Source organism: Haemaphysalis longicornis, unplaced genomic scaffold (assembly GCF_048455015.1).
Source record: "Haemaphysalis longicornis isolate Haplotype H1 unplaced genomic scaffold, Haemaphysalis longicornis Haplotype H1 scaffold_2, whole genome shotgun sequence".
NCBI classification, from domain to species: Eukaryota; Metazoa; Arthropoda; class Arachnida; order Ixodida; family Ixodidae; genus Haemaphysalis; species Haemaphysalis longicornis.
Genome location: NW_027526295.1, coordinates 127,164,637 through 127,181,582, shown reverse-complemented (window position 1 = coordinate 127,181,582; position 16,946 = coordinate 127,164,637). Strand labels below are relative to the sequence as shown.

Here is a 16,946-nt window from a genome sequence, read left to right as displayed (position 1 = left end):
TTCTTTCTCCGCATGTCTTGTTCTAGAGAGTGCTTGTAAGCAGCTAGGTGCTTCAATGAATGCATGTTTTCGCAAGGTAAAAAGCATGTATTATGGTCTATATTGCACTGGCGGGCTGTTTGTAAACCGGCAATACAGTTTAAAACTATTGCTTTAGAACAAAGAGGACGTGGAAATACTAAACATTCCAACGAATGGAAAGAATTTCGTCCACCGCGTATACAAAGCGGGAGGTACTAGGCTAGGAAGATATTTCAGCAGATTGTCGCTTTTTTTTCTTGTAAAAGCCCAGAAGAAAGCTCTAAATTACCATATATTTCATTTTTTTATTTTTAGATACTCTTATTATAACTGTAATGTCATGAAAGGGGCCCTGCACAGTTACGACTATTTCAGGCGGCAGGCGTTATTTTGAACAAACTTGGCTGCACTAGTCCTGTGCTTTAGCATGCTATACTTGCCAGCGGGAAGTAGTGCAAGTAAAAATGTACTAGATTTTACTTCAAAGCCGTATACCCCTCAGTTCCCATTCAAGTGAAGCCGCCGCCGAACCCTCTTTCACAACTGTTATTCCCGTCGCCACCACCCTTGCCTCTTTCATTGGTCACACAATTGTCTGACACCGGCGGTATTCCGTTATCAGACGAACGTGGAGAATCAGTGGAAGCGCACGTGGGCGTGAAGACGACCGAAAGCTGCCGCCACCATTGCCTCTTCAAATCCAATCTTGCGGATTAGCTGCAAATCAATCCCGGTTGAAGAGCAATTACCCTCTGGGAACTCACGCGTACGTCCGTAGTTTTTCTTCAGTTTGAAAGGCTTTCCCAGCGACATTTTCGACAGTATATTTCACGCCTACGTACGTGGCTATCATCGGTAGCCTGTTTATGTGTGCACGGGTGGGAGGTGACAGCAGAAGGCATGCACGCACAGCTGAGCTTTATGCCGCTACACATCACATGCCATTTGCGCTGGTGTAAGATTAGGGCTGAAGGCGCCCTGTCGGTTGCCCTCCTTAATCGAACGGCAAGATATCTTGGTTTGTGTGTAATCAGGAAGTAAGATGCGTGGGCCGGTGGGGGGAAAAAGCTAGCCGCATGTTTGTCCCCTGGAATAAAGCTCGAGGCCTTCCTGGTAATAACTCGGTCACACGGACACTTGTAGTTCGCGTGGAGAAAGAGAGGGAATGGAAATTTCAACCCGAAAAGATTTCACAAATTGACGCAAAAACAGAGTGAAACCGCTACCACCGGCGTTGCCACCTAACGTTCCTGCTCGCCCAGTACCTGCGAATGCCTCCCGAATATGCAGCAACCTGAGCGCTTAGAATGCCGAAGTAAAGCAATTTTACTTGTTCAAGTTATTGAAAGGGCTTGGCTTTCAGAGCGACATTTTCGGCAGAATCTCTCACTTCTAAGCAGGGGCACATAACTGGTTTCCGGTTTATGCGTGCTCACGTTGGGAGTGAAGGAAGGGGGGATGGACACCGCATGGTTCTTTCCCTGACTGATGACATGTACCTTGGGCCGCCGAGAGGATTAAACATGGATGTTAACTAACGGACCAATGCCATTTTCCACGTTCGTTCGTGGACGAGGCGTTTTGGTTGTGTTACACGAACAGTACGCGGTAGGGAAAACGACAGCTTCACGTTTGTTCGCTTAAATGAAGCTCAGGTCTTTCCAACTTTCATCGCACATCACAAAGAAACCTGTTTTGTTTCGGGCTTCGCAAGTAATCCACCTTCACAGAGTGGAAGGGCACTAATTTTAGATCGCAAGCACTTCGGCGGACGCCACAGGGATTTCGCGGCGGGAATATCGCCCTGTTACGACGGCGTCGTAACAGGGCGAGCGAAGGCAGGAAGGGGAGGGGAAAAAAATTGACCGCGTATATGCTGCTTTCGTTTCAAATGTTGCCAAAAGACGATATTCTTTGTAGACGTTTGCCAAGGAAATGCCCCCCTTTGCTTTCCCGCTCACCTCTCATGCTGTTCCTGAGCCGTTGCTTTAGCCCAAGGAAAACACACTAAAGGTTTGCTCAAGGTGATTTGAATTTACTGCGTTCCAGTGCTACAGGCCCGGTTCCTCGATGCCAGCGCTGCATTACGGCGGAGACGCGCGTGAATCGAGGCGGCCGACTTCAATTTTTATAGAACCGCGTGGCGTCCCAAGCGTTCCAAGCAGAACGTAGTTCCAAGCAGAACGTGGAACCTAGCTAGAGGAACCTTTCGTTGCTTTTGCCGCTTCACTTTTCCTATGCCGCCAGGAGGTGGGGCGGGCAACCGCAGGTGGCGGTTTTCTGCAGGAGATGTTGAATATCATTGGCTATCGAAAAACCAAGCATCCATGAATTTTTATACAGGGACACTGTAAATACCCCTTGTGTACTAATTTTCTGTCTTATGTGTATTCTAATATGTCTTATTCTTGTTCAACAAAGTTGACAAGTACGAACATAAAAACTGGGCTTAGACATTTACATTTGGCTGTGGGTATATAAGACTATTGCGCAATATCTATTTTACTTTGGCCGGTTTGCTGAAATGAGTCACGGAGACAGACAGACATATAAAGAGACATACAGACACACCAAAACTTCTGGGTTTAAGTAGCCCAAGAAAGACTATCGTCTTTAAAATGTGGCGAGAGGGTGCGGGGGAGGGCAGTATGCTAAGCCCGCACGTCGTGCTCGTCGGAGCGTGTGGCGAGATTGTCAGGGGGAGGGCGGCAAGAGCTGCTATGGCGTCATCTATCTCACGGTGTTCGCCTCACACGTTCAGCAGACGCTACTACTATGTGCGTGGCCCATCCAAACCATGTGACGTTGACGCGGGAGGTTCAAAAACGATTTCCAACAACATTACCACCGGTGATGGCAAAACGCTGCCATATAAGCGTACCGTAGCGCGCGCCTCCGTGCGTTCGTTGATCACGTGATCACTTCCTGAGACGCAGCAGATATACCCATTACCGAGGAGGCTGCAGCTCGCGCTGCGCACAAATTTCGCATTAATGAGTATAGTAATCATCAGCTCATTTAATGTCTTGTATGTAAATTCATTCTACCATTTAATCTGGCAAAGAAGAAAGATTACTGGAGTCTAATTCTTATACTTGCCTTCTGGTACCTGTCTCTCTGTCTGATGAGTTTCTCTATTCACAACTTATTCGCTTTCTAAGTGACAATTACCGTGCACTGTTATACCCAGGCATCGCGCTGGCATCTGACAACACGGCTGGAGGCAAGAAACAAGGGCGCTGGGAATGTTACGAACAACCCATACTTCTGATTCCTGTCACGTGAAGTTACCATCACTGCTCACGAATAAATAGCTTGTTTAAGGTTACATCTTTTTTATTTGTAGGTTCTTCTGCCTGTAGTTTGTGCTGCTTTAACACCTATAGGTAATGTTGTACCAAAAAAAGCTTAGTGTTCAAAATATCACGGGCTGGTTTTACTCGTTCACCTTGCCATTGTTTTACTGTACACAGGATAATAGAACATTTATTTACTGAGGTGAAATTAGGAGCTGGTATTCTTGTGGGTTTATGCCAATAACTCCTATCTATGTTGTTCTAACATCGTTTTGTGTGGTGCTGCCCGCTTGATAATTCCTCTTTCACAAAGGCAGGCCTTGGGTATTGTTACCAGCTGTCAACAATTTAAATATCCTGTGGTTGCTTTTAGAACATGCTACAACGACCAGCCCTTCTACTCTGATTAAGTATCTTTAAAATTGCGACACGGTTATCGCAGAAATCTATACGAAGAACAGCAGGCAATGGAAATTAGTGTTGCAGAAACAGTTGCGTGGTTTGCAAATTGTGTTGACAGCTAATAGCAATACCTGACAAGCCTATGTGAACAGCACAAGCATGTAGCGGTTGCCACTTGTTACGTAATGAGTAAACATAGATAGATGATTTTTCAACTAAGTACTTTGCCGGTAAAAGCAATTGAGAATTATAGATCTGACTTTGTCGGTTTCTCGGTATATCTAGATGAAGTTATATTTGATGTGCTTGGTTCTTTGCGTAGAATGAACGGTGCATCAACGTAATCTATGCGACTGCGAGAAGTTCCCACCGACTGGTTGGTGAATGCTTTTTATATTAATTTACGGGGAGCTGTTGAGCTGTTACGAGTACAACGTACGTCATCGTGTTCTTTAGCGTGACGGTTCTCAATGCTGCACGATATGCATGCCCGCCGGATGACGAATAGCCGACGAGGAGCATCCAGAAAAACACGTAAACGACGCTGTGGGCCGTACGTACCTTAAATAATTTTTGTAACAAGGCACTTACCCATGACTCGAATGTTAAACTGCAGTTTTTCATTGGGGTCGCTGTTGAGGTGGCAGGCATAAACTCCGCTGTCTTCCAGTCGCACATTTTTGATGAGTAGATTGACTGACTTGTTTGCCTCATCTCTAAGCGATACTCTGGAATCGTTTGAAATGACGTTTTCTCCGACTGCTAAAACTTTTCCGGTGTCCTCATTAAGCCATGAAATCTGGAATATCCCCGTAGGTAAACAACAGATCAGCGCTTTGAGAATTCTTGCCAGCAGACAACAAGATAAGTAGATTCAAATGTTTCACCTGGTTGATTACAGCCCGGTCGTTTCCCGACTGTAAATGTAATATCGAAGTGATTTAGCGAAAATAGTAACTTTGACGGATCTGTAGTAACCGCCTTTTGCAAATCTATGACATGTCATACGCGAAGATGCTACTTCTCATTTAGTTTACACAAATGAAGAAGTAACCACGTGCGTATGCTTTCTTTAAAGACCGGGAAACTGACCATGCCGAAATTCCATCGGGAACTAGCGTACTTTAAACATTGCCTCTGAAGTAAACACGACTACGAAGTGCAAAACAAGAGTTTGAGTAGCACTACTTTGCATTCTAGAGGAGAGCACTATTCAAAATAATAAAATACCGCAATTGAAAAATGTTTTATATAATCTTGAGGGGCACTTGTGTGCTAACAGCAGGATGACTTCTGGATGATTCTAAAGTCTACCTCTGGTTTAGTAACAGGAGTGAGTGAGCGTAATCCAGCCAGAATCAATGCAAAAGTAGACCTTCTACAAGCAGTGTAATTCATCTTTTACTGATATATCATGTATGCATGATATGTCTCTAAGGATATGCGCAGAACAAGGCAGTGTGCTTCAATACGTCTGCTCAGGATAAGCGCAAGTGCATGTAAAATAGACGGAGAGGCTCTGAAACGTCGTTCTCGTCATGACCGAAGGCACTGAATGCGTGCATTTTACAGGTACTCAACGGAGGGCATCGAAGGCATTTTACTGGTGTTGCAATTGACTCCTCGTGCTCTCTTTAAGAGTGTACCGCACTGTACGTAGGCATTTATGTATGTATGTATGTATGTATGTATGTATGTATGTATTGCCAAAGATGCATGTTGCCCGAAGGCTTTTCAGAGCCGGCACCGTGTGGGAGAGGCAATGACCGAGGTTGACGTAGCTCGGGAGCATACGGACGGGAAACGGCCCCTGTTCTCCACTGAATGGTGGGGTGCGTGTCGTCGGAATGCTCATTTTAAGTGGTTCTCCAGGTAGGGTGGAAAAGATCTCCTTCGCCTTAAGAAAGTGAGTTTTTTTGTGGACTGTCGGGAACCGTCTTTTTACAGCCGCAATTGTTTAGCGTCGTGCCACGCGGCCGAGGCTGAGGAATAGCATTTCTTTCTTGCCTGAGTTCAGGTCTTCCGGGAATGCTTAATTTGATACGCAATGCGACTTGTGTCACCCAGGATTGCTTGCTACGTGATGTCTGTGCTGTGACCTGCTGTTCCTGGTCTGCGAGCGTTCGATGCTGGGACCACTGGCGGCTGTCCTGGCGGGGCAGCTACATGGAGGCGGTCTAGCTGCGGCTCCGTGGGAGCTCCCTACGGCTGCTGTCTCTCTCCATGATGGAGGGCGTGTTGGAGTGGGCGGCGCCGTCCTGAGCTGCATGGCATGGCGTCACTGCGGTGCCTGGGCCACAATATGCGGTCGGGAGGCTCCTGGGCCTGCCGATACGTCCTCGGCATGTCGGGGCTGAAAGCAGCAGCTGTACGGATGTCATCTACCAGCGCCGTCGCTGCAATTGCTTGGGCTGGCTTCAGCCCTACCGTTCGAAACCCTGGCCTGCTGTCTTCGGCCAGGGGTGGACGGGACCTGCTGATTACCGCCACCGACTGAGAAGAGCGCCAGCGCGAGCGACGATTGCTCGTGCTGGCCTGCGCTGCGCTACGTCGGACCCTGGGCTGAGAACTCTGCAGCTCGGGGTGCATTGGTGTTGCTTGTGCCTTCTCGGTGGGACAAGCTGCCGGCAGCTCCAGACACAGCGGCATACGACGAGACTGGGTCTGTGCTTGGCATGCCTGTTCGAGCCAACGTGTGCACTGTCACTTCAGAGGTCTTACCTGCGACACCTGAGCGTTAGATTGTGCAAGGCTGTTAGATTGTGCATGCGGCTGGCGATACCTATTTGATGACGGCGAGTGCGAGGACAGCTACTACGCGGGGCGAACCTTCATGTTTTGTTTAGTGTTACGAACATTGCGTCTAGATGTCCCAGCGCTGTGTTCTTGCCACCGTACGGAAAGGTGTAAGGATGGAGGGATGTGGGAACGCGACCTTAGCGCGTTCCCTTTCGTTCAGCTTCGCCCCAATGCTTGCTTCTCGTGGGAACTTTCGTGGCGAGACGTCGGCGTGGGGTATCTGCCTTCTCGTCGAAGGAGTGTCTTGTGGCCGGCGAGAGCGCGCGGGATGCAAGCGGCGAGAAGTTGAAGCTCGGGAAGCGAAGCGGCAGAACGCGCATGGTGACCTCCTTGCTTCGAGGATCGGGCAAAAAGGAGGGCGACAATGGCTGCCATCGGCGTCTCAGCGAGGCAAACGCGGGCGCGCTGAGACACCCCCGGAAATGACTGTTGTCCCGGTGGGTCGAAGCTCTCGATTTCGTTAAGTTGCCCGGACGAGGAACTAGATCCTCGCCGTAAACGAGCAAGCCTGCATGCTCTTTGTATGTTTACTATTCACTAATAAATGTCAATGAGAGAAAACACTTGTCGCCTCCTTTGTGCCGTCGAGACACGGCCCGCCGTGGCTGGCGCGGTACAACGCGCAGCCGCGGTGTGGGAGATAGCTTGCTAGCTGGTCGAAACGAGAAGTCAAATACGTATTAATGCCTCTCGTCGCCGGTTTTGATATTGCGTTGGGAAAGTAACTAACCTGCTTTAACCCCTGCGATCTCCACAGTATGTATTTATAAGTGTGTGTGTATACCTCGCGATAATAGTCAGTTAAAACCCTACTTTGCACTTTCGGACGTTCAATCGGTTCTCCTGATTAGAGAAAGTTAAATGCAGCACTGCTCTTTCTTTTAGGCAGGATACAAAACCAGGGACTTCAAGCCTTGTGCAGCGGCAAGCAATGTCATCGACATGGCTACACTGGTTAATTTGAAAGTTTATTTTTGTTACTTCCACGTGTAACTTGTATGGGTGCGGGCAGAGCATGTAGTGCGGAGGCAAGATACCCGTTGGTCATTAGGGGAACAGAGTGGATCCGCAGAGAACGCAAACGTGGCAGGGGGCGCCAGAAAGTTATATGGGCAGATGAGATCAAGAAGTTTGCAGGGACAAATTGGCCGCAGTTTGCACAGTACCGAGATAATAGGAGATTTATGGGGGATGCGTCTGCCCCGCCATGGGCGTAGGCAGGCTGCTGATGATCATGTTTTCTGTGCAAGTACATGCTGGTTTTATTTCATCTCGTAATTAATCTGCATTGAAAATATTACCACAATCTTCCTCTACTCGAGTGGGGAATATAATGTTTGTAGGGGAACAAGTAGCCTTAGGCTTGGTGTATAACCGCATACTCGCAGTAAAACAGTGCAAAGAGGAAGAAGCTCATTACTTGACAACTGCAAGTTTGGCGCTTGGACAAGTAAGTCTTAACTGTGACACACAGTGGTACCAGGGAACGAGAAGTGTGCATCTTGCATCAAAACGGGAATTGTTTTGCCTTTCACACCTTCTAGCCACCACTACGATTCGGTAAACAGCTTCCTGTGTGGTAGCTATGGTTTTACTAGTTCATAATAAGCTTATTTGACCCGGAAAAGTAAGAAGACAACGATATAGCAATGTTTTTTTCCACGGACTCCTGTAACAGAGAGCCTGCATTAGTTATACCGAGCGTTGGCTGGAAAATTCACAGGTTTTCAAGCCTACAGCGATGCTAGGTTATTTACAAATTTTCGTTCACAATCTGGTTTTGGTTGTGTGTTACGGTGATGTTGAAATGGTGATAATTTTCTTGTAACTATACCAAGTAAAGTTGTTTGATTTTGAGCTTTTGAACAACTTGTACACTTTGTGCCACAACCATGCAAAATGTGTTTGCTGTGCGCTAGAAAGACGTGTTAATTACCTTAATTTATCATTGGCATAAAAGTACAAGTCATTTGCATTATTAGGTTTAATTGGCGGAACATATCTAATGGGTACGTCACTCGCCTGATTCATTGAATGTGTTGCCACTTCATTTCTTGGTTTATGGTCTACATAAAATACACAACTCTAACGTGTATTTCATAAACAACTACTGCGTTCCTAGCAATAAATGTACCAGTTAATGTTGGAAGGAATACATCCACTCCCATATTATGCAATAATAAATCTCCACTCTATAGGTTTGTTCAATTGTAACCGCTTAATACTTTTGTATAACAGAAGCTCTTTAAAAAGGAGAAACAGCGCAACACATAAGAAAAACAAGAAAGTTCCTTGGTTATGGGCGAAAAAAACTCCGTACCTCATGCCCAGCAATGAAGTTTAGACTGCACCGTAACAAAGCGGTGTGGCCCGCTAATATGGCGGCAGTCGGCAGAACTTCTGTCGCCTCGAGTTCCTCACTGCTAGCTACGTCCAGGTCACTCCCAGGAATTGCTGAGGCCTGGAGGAGGCGATCTGCACGAGATTAAAAAGGGAAAAAATGTATTTTCGGTCATTCAAGCACAGGATCATTAGTAATCATTGGCCGTACCCTCTTTGTGGTACCCATTTGGCATGAGAGTTACGAAAGTCGGCCGCAGTGTTTGCCTTGCCACCTTGATGTTTTCTTCTCTTTATTGGAAGCATGATAGGGAATCCAGCAGATTTTTAATAAGACCAGAAGAGTCTGAGAAAGGGACCACAAAGCAGCACCCTTTCTCTGGACTTCCTTCGTCTGAACTGGCCTGCGCTGGACTTCCTTCGCGAGAACTGGCCTGGCATAGAACTCGTCACCCACCCGGGTCAAACGTACGGTATTGGACAAGCTGAGGAGAAAGTGTAGGGGGTCACACAAGCCATGCTGTTTGAACGCAATCTCCTTGCCATCGCTTCTTTTGAATTTGCACAGAAGCTGAGGTAGAGTTGGTGGTCACATGGCTGCGATTAGCAAGGCACGGATGATAGCTTTGATGGTTTCTAGCTCAATACATTCCCCATTTGAAAGCCATGCTTCGCTTGGGCACATAAGTTTTCAGTAACTGCTTGCCTTGTGCGTCTTAGCGGTATGGGCTCCGACTGCAGGGCAACGCGGTGGCTTCGTGGTGCTTCGTATCAGTGCAATGGTCAAGATTATCATTGTGGCGAGCAAAAACAGCATTTTGTTCGGTAAATATACCTGTTATAACTGACTGCTGGCTGGGAGTGGGCTCGCTGCCAATGCGCGCGGATGGAAGATCAGGATGAATGCACATGAGCACCGTGTTGGACGCGAGGGAGTCTGATGCGAGAGGGGCACTACTTGAGAGCAACGTTTGGGCTGTTAACGCTTGCTATGGTGGCTGCTCCGGCAAAGGCAACGCATCATGTTGCAGGCAGTCCTTGGCACTGAGGCTGACTCGAGGAAAAAGGACTGACCTGACTGCGCTCAGAGCGTTTGCCGTTCTTGGGGCAATCTTTCGGTTTGCGATAATGGTGACATGCGTGGCTGTATGGCGCAACTGTGCTTGTTTTGGTGGCTCGAAAATAAGACGTTCTTGTGCTGCCGCGAACCAGTCCTTACCAAGAATGAGGAGGAGTAGATTATCATCCAAAACAGCAGCTTCAACAACTCCTGAGAATGGGCCAACATATATCTTTAAAAATGCAGCATGAACAGTAACCACTGTGCTCCTCAAACCACAGCAAGAGGGTGTTCAGTCCACAAGGTGACCATGCTTGCAGGCACACAGGCATTAGATATCAGCGCCAGTTTGAATCCCGAGTGAGGAAACGCTTCGAATTCACCCACTCCGACGTCGGTTGCATTGAAGAAGGGGCATTGCTGCTGCTAGCCATCAAATGTAATGGGTGCACTGTGCAGTGCTGGAGGCAGCTGTGCCCTGGGCGTCGTAGGAGGCGCTGATAATACTGCCGAAGGAAAGCAGCTTGTGCGAGTTGGGCATTTGCATGTCAAGTGCCCCAAGGCATTACATGGGTAGCAGACGTCTTGGGACAGGTCCCGGCAATGACTAAAAGCGGGGGTTCCATACTGTGCCGAAATGGCTGCGTAAACGGCTTCTTGTTGATCAGTGGGCAGCTCACAAAAGCGCGCTCTTCGTGTACCTCGAGAAAGCTGTGTTGGCGACGGTTGTGGGTGAGGCCTGTCACGCTCCGAGGCACGAAATTGTTGCGTCGGCGGCTTTACAAAACCAAACTCTGGTGAGGGGCTTGCTTTGGCATGGAGATGTTGGGCGAAATAGTCGGGGCTGGTCCTGGTGGTGATAAAATCAGCTATCGTGGGTGTGCGATTGGCTGCTATAGTGGTAAGGATGTGTTGTTTGCGCAGTCCCTGCAGCAGGTAGTCTATCTTTTTAGCTTCAGAGAGCTTTACGGGGCAACGCTCAATGATTCTCAACTCGGCAAAGGCAAACTCGAGTAAGGTTTCGCCTGGGACCTGGGGCTCCTTCAAAAAGCTTTTCTTGCCAGTAGATGAGGGTTATGCCTGCGGAAGTCTGTCTTTTATGGCTGCACTCCAGGTGGCTCAAGTGGTGTACTGGTCACCCAACGCGAGGTGCCAGTTTCGCGTCCTAACTTCGAGCTGGCTAGGAGCGGTTAGGCGTGTGGTAGCGTCGTCCCACAAAGCAAGCTACTGATCTCGTTGCACGTCATCAAGCCATACCTTGACGCTATGGCTGTGCCAGCCATCAAACTGCGGGATGGGAGATGGCAGGTCTGGCAGTGTCGTCACCGTTATTGCAGGGCTTGTAGCTGCTGGGACGGCAAGGCAAGACTCTGTAGCGTGGATGCGAACAGCGTTAAAGGCGTCACGGCGGACGAGGCAGAAGCCTTGGGCTTCAACCGGAGGGTGGGTATGGCGGCAAGCTTCACGCTGCTGCAGAATGTCGGTCTCGAGTCGCTGAATAAAGTCCCCCTTGGAAACGGCGTTTTCCAGCTGCCGCCATGCCAATTCTTCACTTCTGAGGTGGATGCCTTGACGCGATATCGTCACTGGGTCGAGGCGCTCCCACACAATTCCCGCCATGATATTCTGCCGAGCCGGCTGCACGCAGGCGTTGACGCACACAATACGATCTTGCCGGCACGTTCACCAGCAAGTTCACGCACACGCGCACAAGGAGGCCAGTGAGCGAAGAGCGGGAGAAACGTTCGGGCGAGGAAGACAAAATGGCGCACCGGCTGTCGAATGACGATGGCAGGCTTAGTTAACGCGTTGGCGTACTTGCGTGGCTGCGTGGCTGCACAGAGGCTCGGGTGTCGACGGCGCCAGATGTGAGGGCTGGGCGTGAGGACTGGTGAGTTGAGGTGTAATGCCAACGCGTATCGGAGTTATCCAAAGGAAAGCGTTTATTTGAAGATTGAATGACAGGACTGAGCACGCCGGATGTGGGCACAAAAGACAGAACAAGCAAGCGCATCCCAGGCCTCACATAGGCCGGGAGTTGCGTCGGCGTAATGGCAGGGAAGGTGTCGTTACTGATTAGTATTGATTATGGCACATGCGGGCGTTCACACCAGACGATAGCACTGGCACCCAAGTTCCATTGCATTGAGGAGCAAAATAAAGTGTCAAGACGGAGGAAGGTGGAAGGTGGCTTCATAAAGGTAAAGCGTATCGCAGTTGTTCCGGAATACAACCGGAGTATGGGTACTGTGGACAAAACCAATATTCTGATAGGTCTGTACCGAACATCTTCACGATAAGAAAATAGACCCTCAGAGTAATAACACATTGCATCAAACTTGCTTGACAAATTCCTTATTGAAATACAAGCGTCAACTGACATTCAATAAGCAAGCAAGATGCACCAAATGAATTTGGTAGAATTCACATTGAGCATAGTTGAAACCATTACAAAACCCGCGACTACCGACCAGCCCCGCAAACGCGGATGGCCATCTTGATCTTCCCTTCAGCGTCAGTAAACGCACATCTGCAACATCCAGCGACCACTGCCTCACGTCCGGTATGACCAGCTTGGTCATTGGCCTCTGCTAGCAGCGAACGAACAGTGATGCAAGCTTGAGATATGTAACACAAAGTCTAAAAGCAAGTGCGAGAAGGGCAATGTGCATCTTTGTACGAAAAACTGTTTCAAAGCTTATCACTCAACTCAAGCATTGTGCGTCATTGTTAAAGCTTTTCCATCTGCGGTATTACTTTGCATCTTCAGACCTGTCCTTATGAGTGGACGTAAATTTTGTCCTATTTTTTGTGTTATCGCTTTGTACAACCCCTAAGCCCTGGTGTCCTATATATAGGACACGTAGCCGTCATTTATATCGACTGAGCGGCTGGAATGTGGTCTTGTATTGTTTTTTGGGCTTCACTGAGCTAATTTCCACGGAAAAAATCCTTCAATAAAAAAGTCAGGTCTGAATGCGCCCAGATGAAGATATTCTAGTTCAATGTAAACAAAAGAAATGCGCGTGCGCGGGGAACGTAATGCGCATGAGGGACAACTGGTGGACCGTCAGTTTAACAGAGTGGCTCCCATTAGACCGTTATGCAATAGAAGTCGACCGAGGAGTCGATGGAGAGATGAACTGGGGAAACTCGGGGGGAAAGCCTGTACTCGGCGAGCACTCGCCAGGAGTATACCTGAGGGCAGCGGGCACAAACACTTCTGGAGACGTGGCTGGAGATCTTTGGGAAAGGCATTCGTCCTGCAGTGGACACAACCACGCTGATGTTGATGATGATGATGATGCCGACAAAAGAAAACCACGGGCTTTGCGAGAACATAAGCACATTTTTGAGAAACTTAGGCATAAATGGCTATTTCCGGCTAATTATTTTAAGCAAAAAGCCCTGCTCAAGGGACTTACCGGGAACATCAATGGCGAAGCGCGTATTTTCCATGGGATCCTTGTTAACCCGACACAGGTAAGAACGGCTCGCTGCAGCTTCAGCATCCAGGACAGCGAGCATATATGAGCGTCCTTTGAAGGTCAACAGCTGGTCTTTAGGGTCCATTGGAATCACGCGGAAGTGCAGTGTGGTGATCTTTATTGGGTCATTGCGAGTAAATCCAAACTGAAATAAGGCCCATCTTTTATAAAAATGGATTTGGAATATTGGGATAGCGACATTATCAGTTTAGAAACTGTAATCACATGCTTTCAGGATAACCTAGCAGTAAAGAAGAAACGCGGCCCTGAGAAAGCCTTACGCAGCGGCTACACTGGATTTCTTTGACTGCAATGCAAAACACTACAATGAAAAACAAAGGTGTAAAATTGTTGTAGATGTAATTTCAATTTGGTGCCTTATATTTAGCTCAATAGGTGTTGAGACGAAAGCCTTAAGGGCCCCACTCCACGATTAAGCACCGTTGTTCTTGTTGGCTCGTCAAGAAATTGTACACAGTAAACAAATGTAAAATAAATGCGCGATCTGATAGGATATGAGCACGTGGTCTGCACATTAGCATCCCGGTACACTAGCAAATGTGCTATGTCCGCACCTCGCGAGCATAGAACAAAAGTGTCGTTGTTGATCCATTTTTAGTGGCAAATACCTACGCAGCCTCAGTTGCATTGGCTATTGGGTTAGCTGAAAACTTTTAAAACAGCCACGGTCCCTTTCCACACACCGCCGTGATGATGTCGCTCCGCTACTATAAAGCCGTGCAGAAAAGCCCCCTCTACGGCCACGCCACCACTGCTGGTGCTGGCGGCTCTGCGCCAAGCTTTGGCGGCTGCGCTGCACACGCGGATGCCCATCGGCCGATTGAGGAACAGCGTGGGAGTCCGGCGTGCAGGTCCGCGCGGCGTGTTTTCGTGTGCGTCTAAGGTTTCCTGAGCGATGCCGTTTACTATATGTGCGTTTGTGTAGGGGAACAATGGAGTGTTGCGCGCCTGGCTGCATGAAAAGGAAAGTAAACAGAAAATAGTTTTAACATGTCCAACGACGACTGAAGGCACTTTTGCACATTGGTCGCTACACTCATCTATGCAAGCACGCCTTCAGAGCTGAGAAAGGACACCTTCTTGGATGCGAAATACATCTTGGAACGAAATACATAGTTGCTATAGAGTTCTATTTCTTGTAAAGTGTAGGTCGACTGCCGGAGCTAGCGTTGCTTAAGAAAGCTAATACATTTTTTTTTTTTTTGCGTAAGAACCTGGATAATTCGTTTGCGCTTTGACTTGGCGCATAGGTAGTGTTTTGCGCCTGTCATATTTATAAGTCAAAATAAAAACAAACAATTTTTGGTCCTTGTGAATAAAAAAAAGCCTTCTTTCCTGTCGGTGCCCCGAAGACAAGTAAAGATCAAATGCACAGCATTTCCGAAGGGGTGCGCCGGCAAGTCGCATCTCTCGATCGTGGGACCCGTGTCGCCATCTTTCGGAGGCGCGGGACAACTTGTGGCGCTTTCGAAACAAACCAGAAATGAGTGAAGGATATAAGGCGCGTTCGGTGCATCGAAATCTGTGTCGGTTTCGTGGCTCAGTCGGTAGTGCACCGGGCACCTTGCGTTCTGCCCGCGGCGTCATGGGTTCGAACCGGGCGCCGGACACTGTTATTTCTTTTATAGTGTAGTGGCCTGGCTGCGGACTACGACAAGGCACGCCAACGCCGCGTGGCATTGTTACTAAAATGCTATGCATTTAATATATGTGTATGCCCAGTTCACGTAAAGGCGCGAATTTTCTGAGAAACTCGGTGACAAATAGTGTCGCTAAGCTTGATGTCATAAATTGACTATAAAATGCGGATTTGGTTGTATGGAGATTGTGCGGGAAAGAAGAAACGCCGACGCTTGCGGTGCTGCACCCCGCATGACGGCTGATCCGCGGGCTGTGTGGGTCCTGGACGCCCGAAGGGTGGCTTTTCCTTACGAAAACGGATTCCAAACGGCTGTTGATTTCGCAACCCTTAGTTGTCGGTGTCAGCTATATAGAGGAACTGAAGACAGTCCGAAGTCTTCCCTGCTGCTGCCCAGTGAAAAGCCGCTAACGTGACAGACATACACATTTGAAGAGTAAAGCCGGGATCAAGTGCTTTGAGGGGCTGTGCACTCGCTCTGCAAAATTCACAAAAGTGCAATGTTGAAACACTAAATTTGTAGAATAGTGATTGCCGCGTCTCACCCGAATGTGACTGCACATGTTCAGAACGCGTGCACATATGGGCACAGAAACGTCGTCCCTTGCAAGCTGTGTCGTGTGGCAGTTTGGTTTTTGGCAAAATTGGCGCCATGTGACGAAGAAGCGAAAGTAATGAAAGGGATGGTCATACGGTATGTTTATCGCCCCAAAGTTCTCTCTTAGGTGTGAATTTAAATTGCACTCGCGTACACACTCGTCAAATTTCCGGGACGCGATTTCAAGAAGTCGAAGCCCATTTCTCTGCAGAATGACGGCTCAGTATTTCATGTGCCGTGCTAAATGACGATCACCATAGGCGTGGCAGGAGTTTGCAGACCAGACTCAGAACAAATTGACCTCGCTTTGTGACATCTCGTCCCGGAAACGTATGAAGCCGGGTGTGCATTTTTAATGCGGCGGTATGCGGTAAGCGACACCTTTTTTAAAGGGAACAGAAGCACGCGTGTGTTTACACAGGAGATGTAAACGCTGGCTGCTTGTTGCCGTTTCTCGTGTTCCTCCACGAACACAGCCTGCGCGTTTTACTCTTGACCAAGAAAACGACTTGTACATCGTAGCGAGATCCGACATTGCTAAGCTTCTGTGCTATCTTGCGCGTGGATTACATTCATTAGAACCCGTATTCCAAAAAAACACTAGTTGTGGGGCAGCACTTGCCTTGAACCTCTTCTTTGTTGTCCTCTCGGTTTGTAGTGTTCCAGCAAGTCTTCTCGAAACGTTTTAAATCTCTTTTGTGGAATTTCGTCAGGTTACAGAAAGCATGGGCCAGTAGCATGCCTAATGGACCGTAGCGCGTTTACGCGTATATCCGAGCTTTTGTTTAGATGGATCGTCATGGGAAGTCTCCAAAAAGTTGTTTTGTGCTCCTTAAGGTACAATAGGCAGTTTGCTTCATCGCCACGGTGAAAGGTGCTTGTATAGGACGCCAGCTAGACAGTTTAGAGAATACTTGGAGTGACTTCAAATTTATGAAGAAAGCTCAATCAGGAAAGTGGTTTAATAAGCTCCGAAGAACATTGGCAAATTGGGCCTTCAAATCCAACGTAGGGCATTCAGAAGACGAGGCGGGCGCGTATCTCTAGCCTTTCGCTAACCATGGCTTCAAGACTGGTTAATAGATAATTAAAAAGATGTGTTGCGCTTTCCATTTACATTTATGGGCTAGAGATATAGAAAGTTCTGTCAGAAATAATTATTAAGGTAAGTAGGGGTAATTAGACAATGCTATGAAATTACACATGCAGCAGTTAGGTGGATAAGAAAGTTGGTTCCCCGTTGTAGAATATGTGTAGGGCTATGGAAGCCCATTTACCGAAC

General features: G+C 48.0%; 1 protein-coding gene across 2 annotated transcripts in view; it reads right to left on the bottom strand.

The window, feature by feature from the left end:
• Positions 1 to 16,946, bottom strand: part of LOC144169203 (striated muscle preferentially expressed protein kinase-like) — a 290,267-nt gene that overhangs the window by 248,783 nt on the left and 24,538 nt on the right. For both annotated transcript variants that reach the window (XM_077698245.1, XM_077698244.1), the window contains exons 5-7: positions 13,344 to 13,551; positions 8,839 to 8,993; positions 4,311 to 4,518 (exon numbers count right to left, since the gene is read on the bottom strand). In XM_077698245.1, the coding sequence (XP_077554371.1) occupies positions 4,311 to 4,518; positions 8,839 to 8,993; positions 13,344 to 13,551 (571 nt within the window). The remainder of the gene's footprint in view (positions 1 to 4,310; positions 4,519 to 8,838; positions 8,994 to 13,343; positions 13,552 to 16,946) is intronic.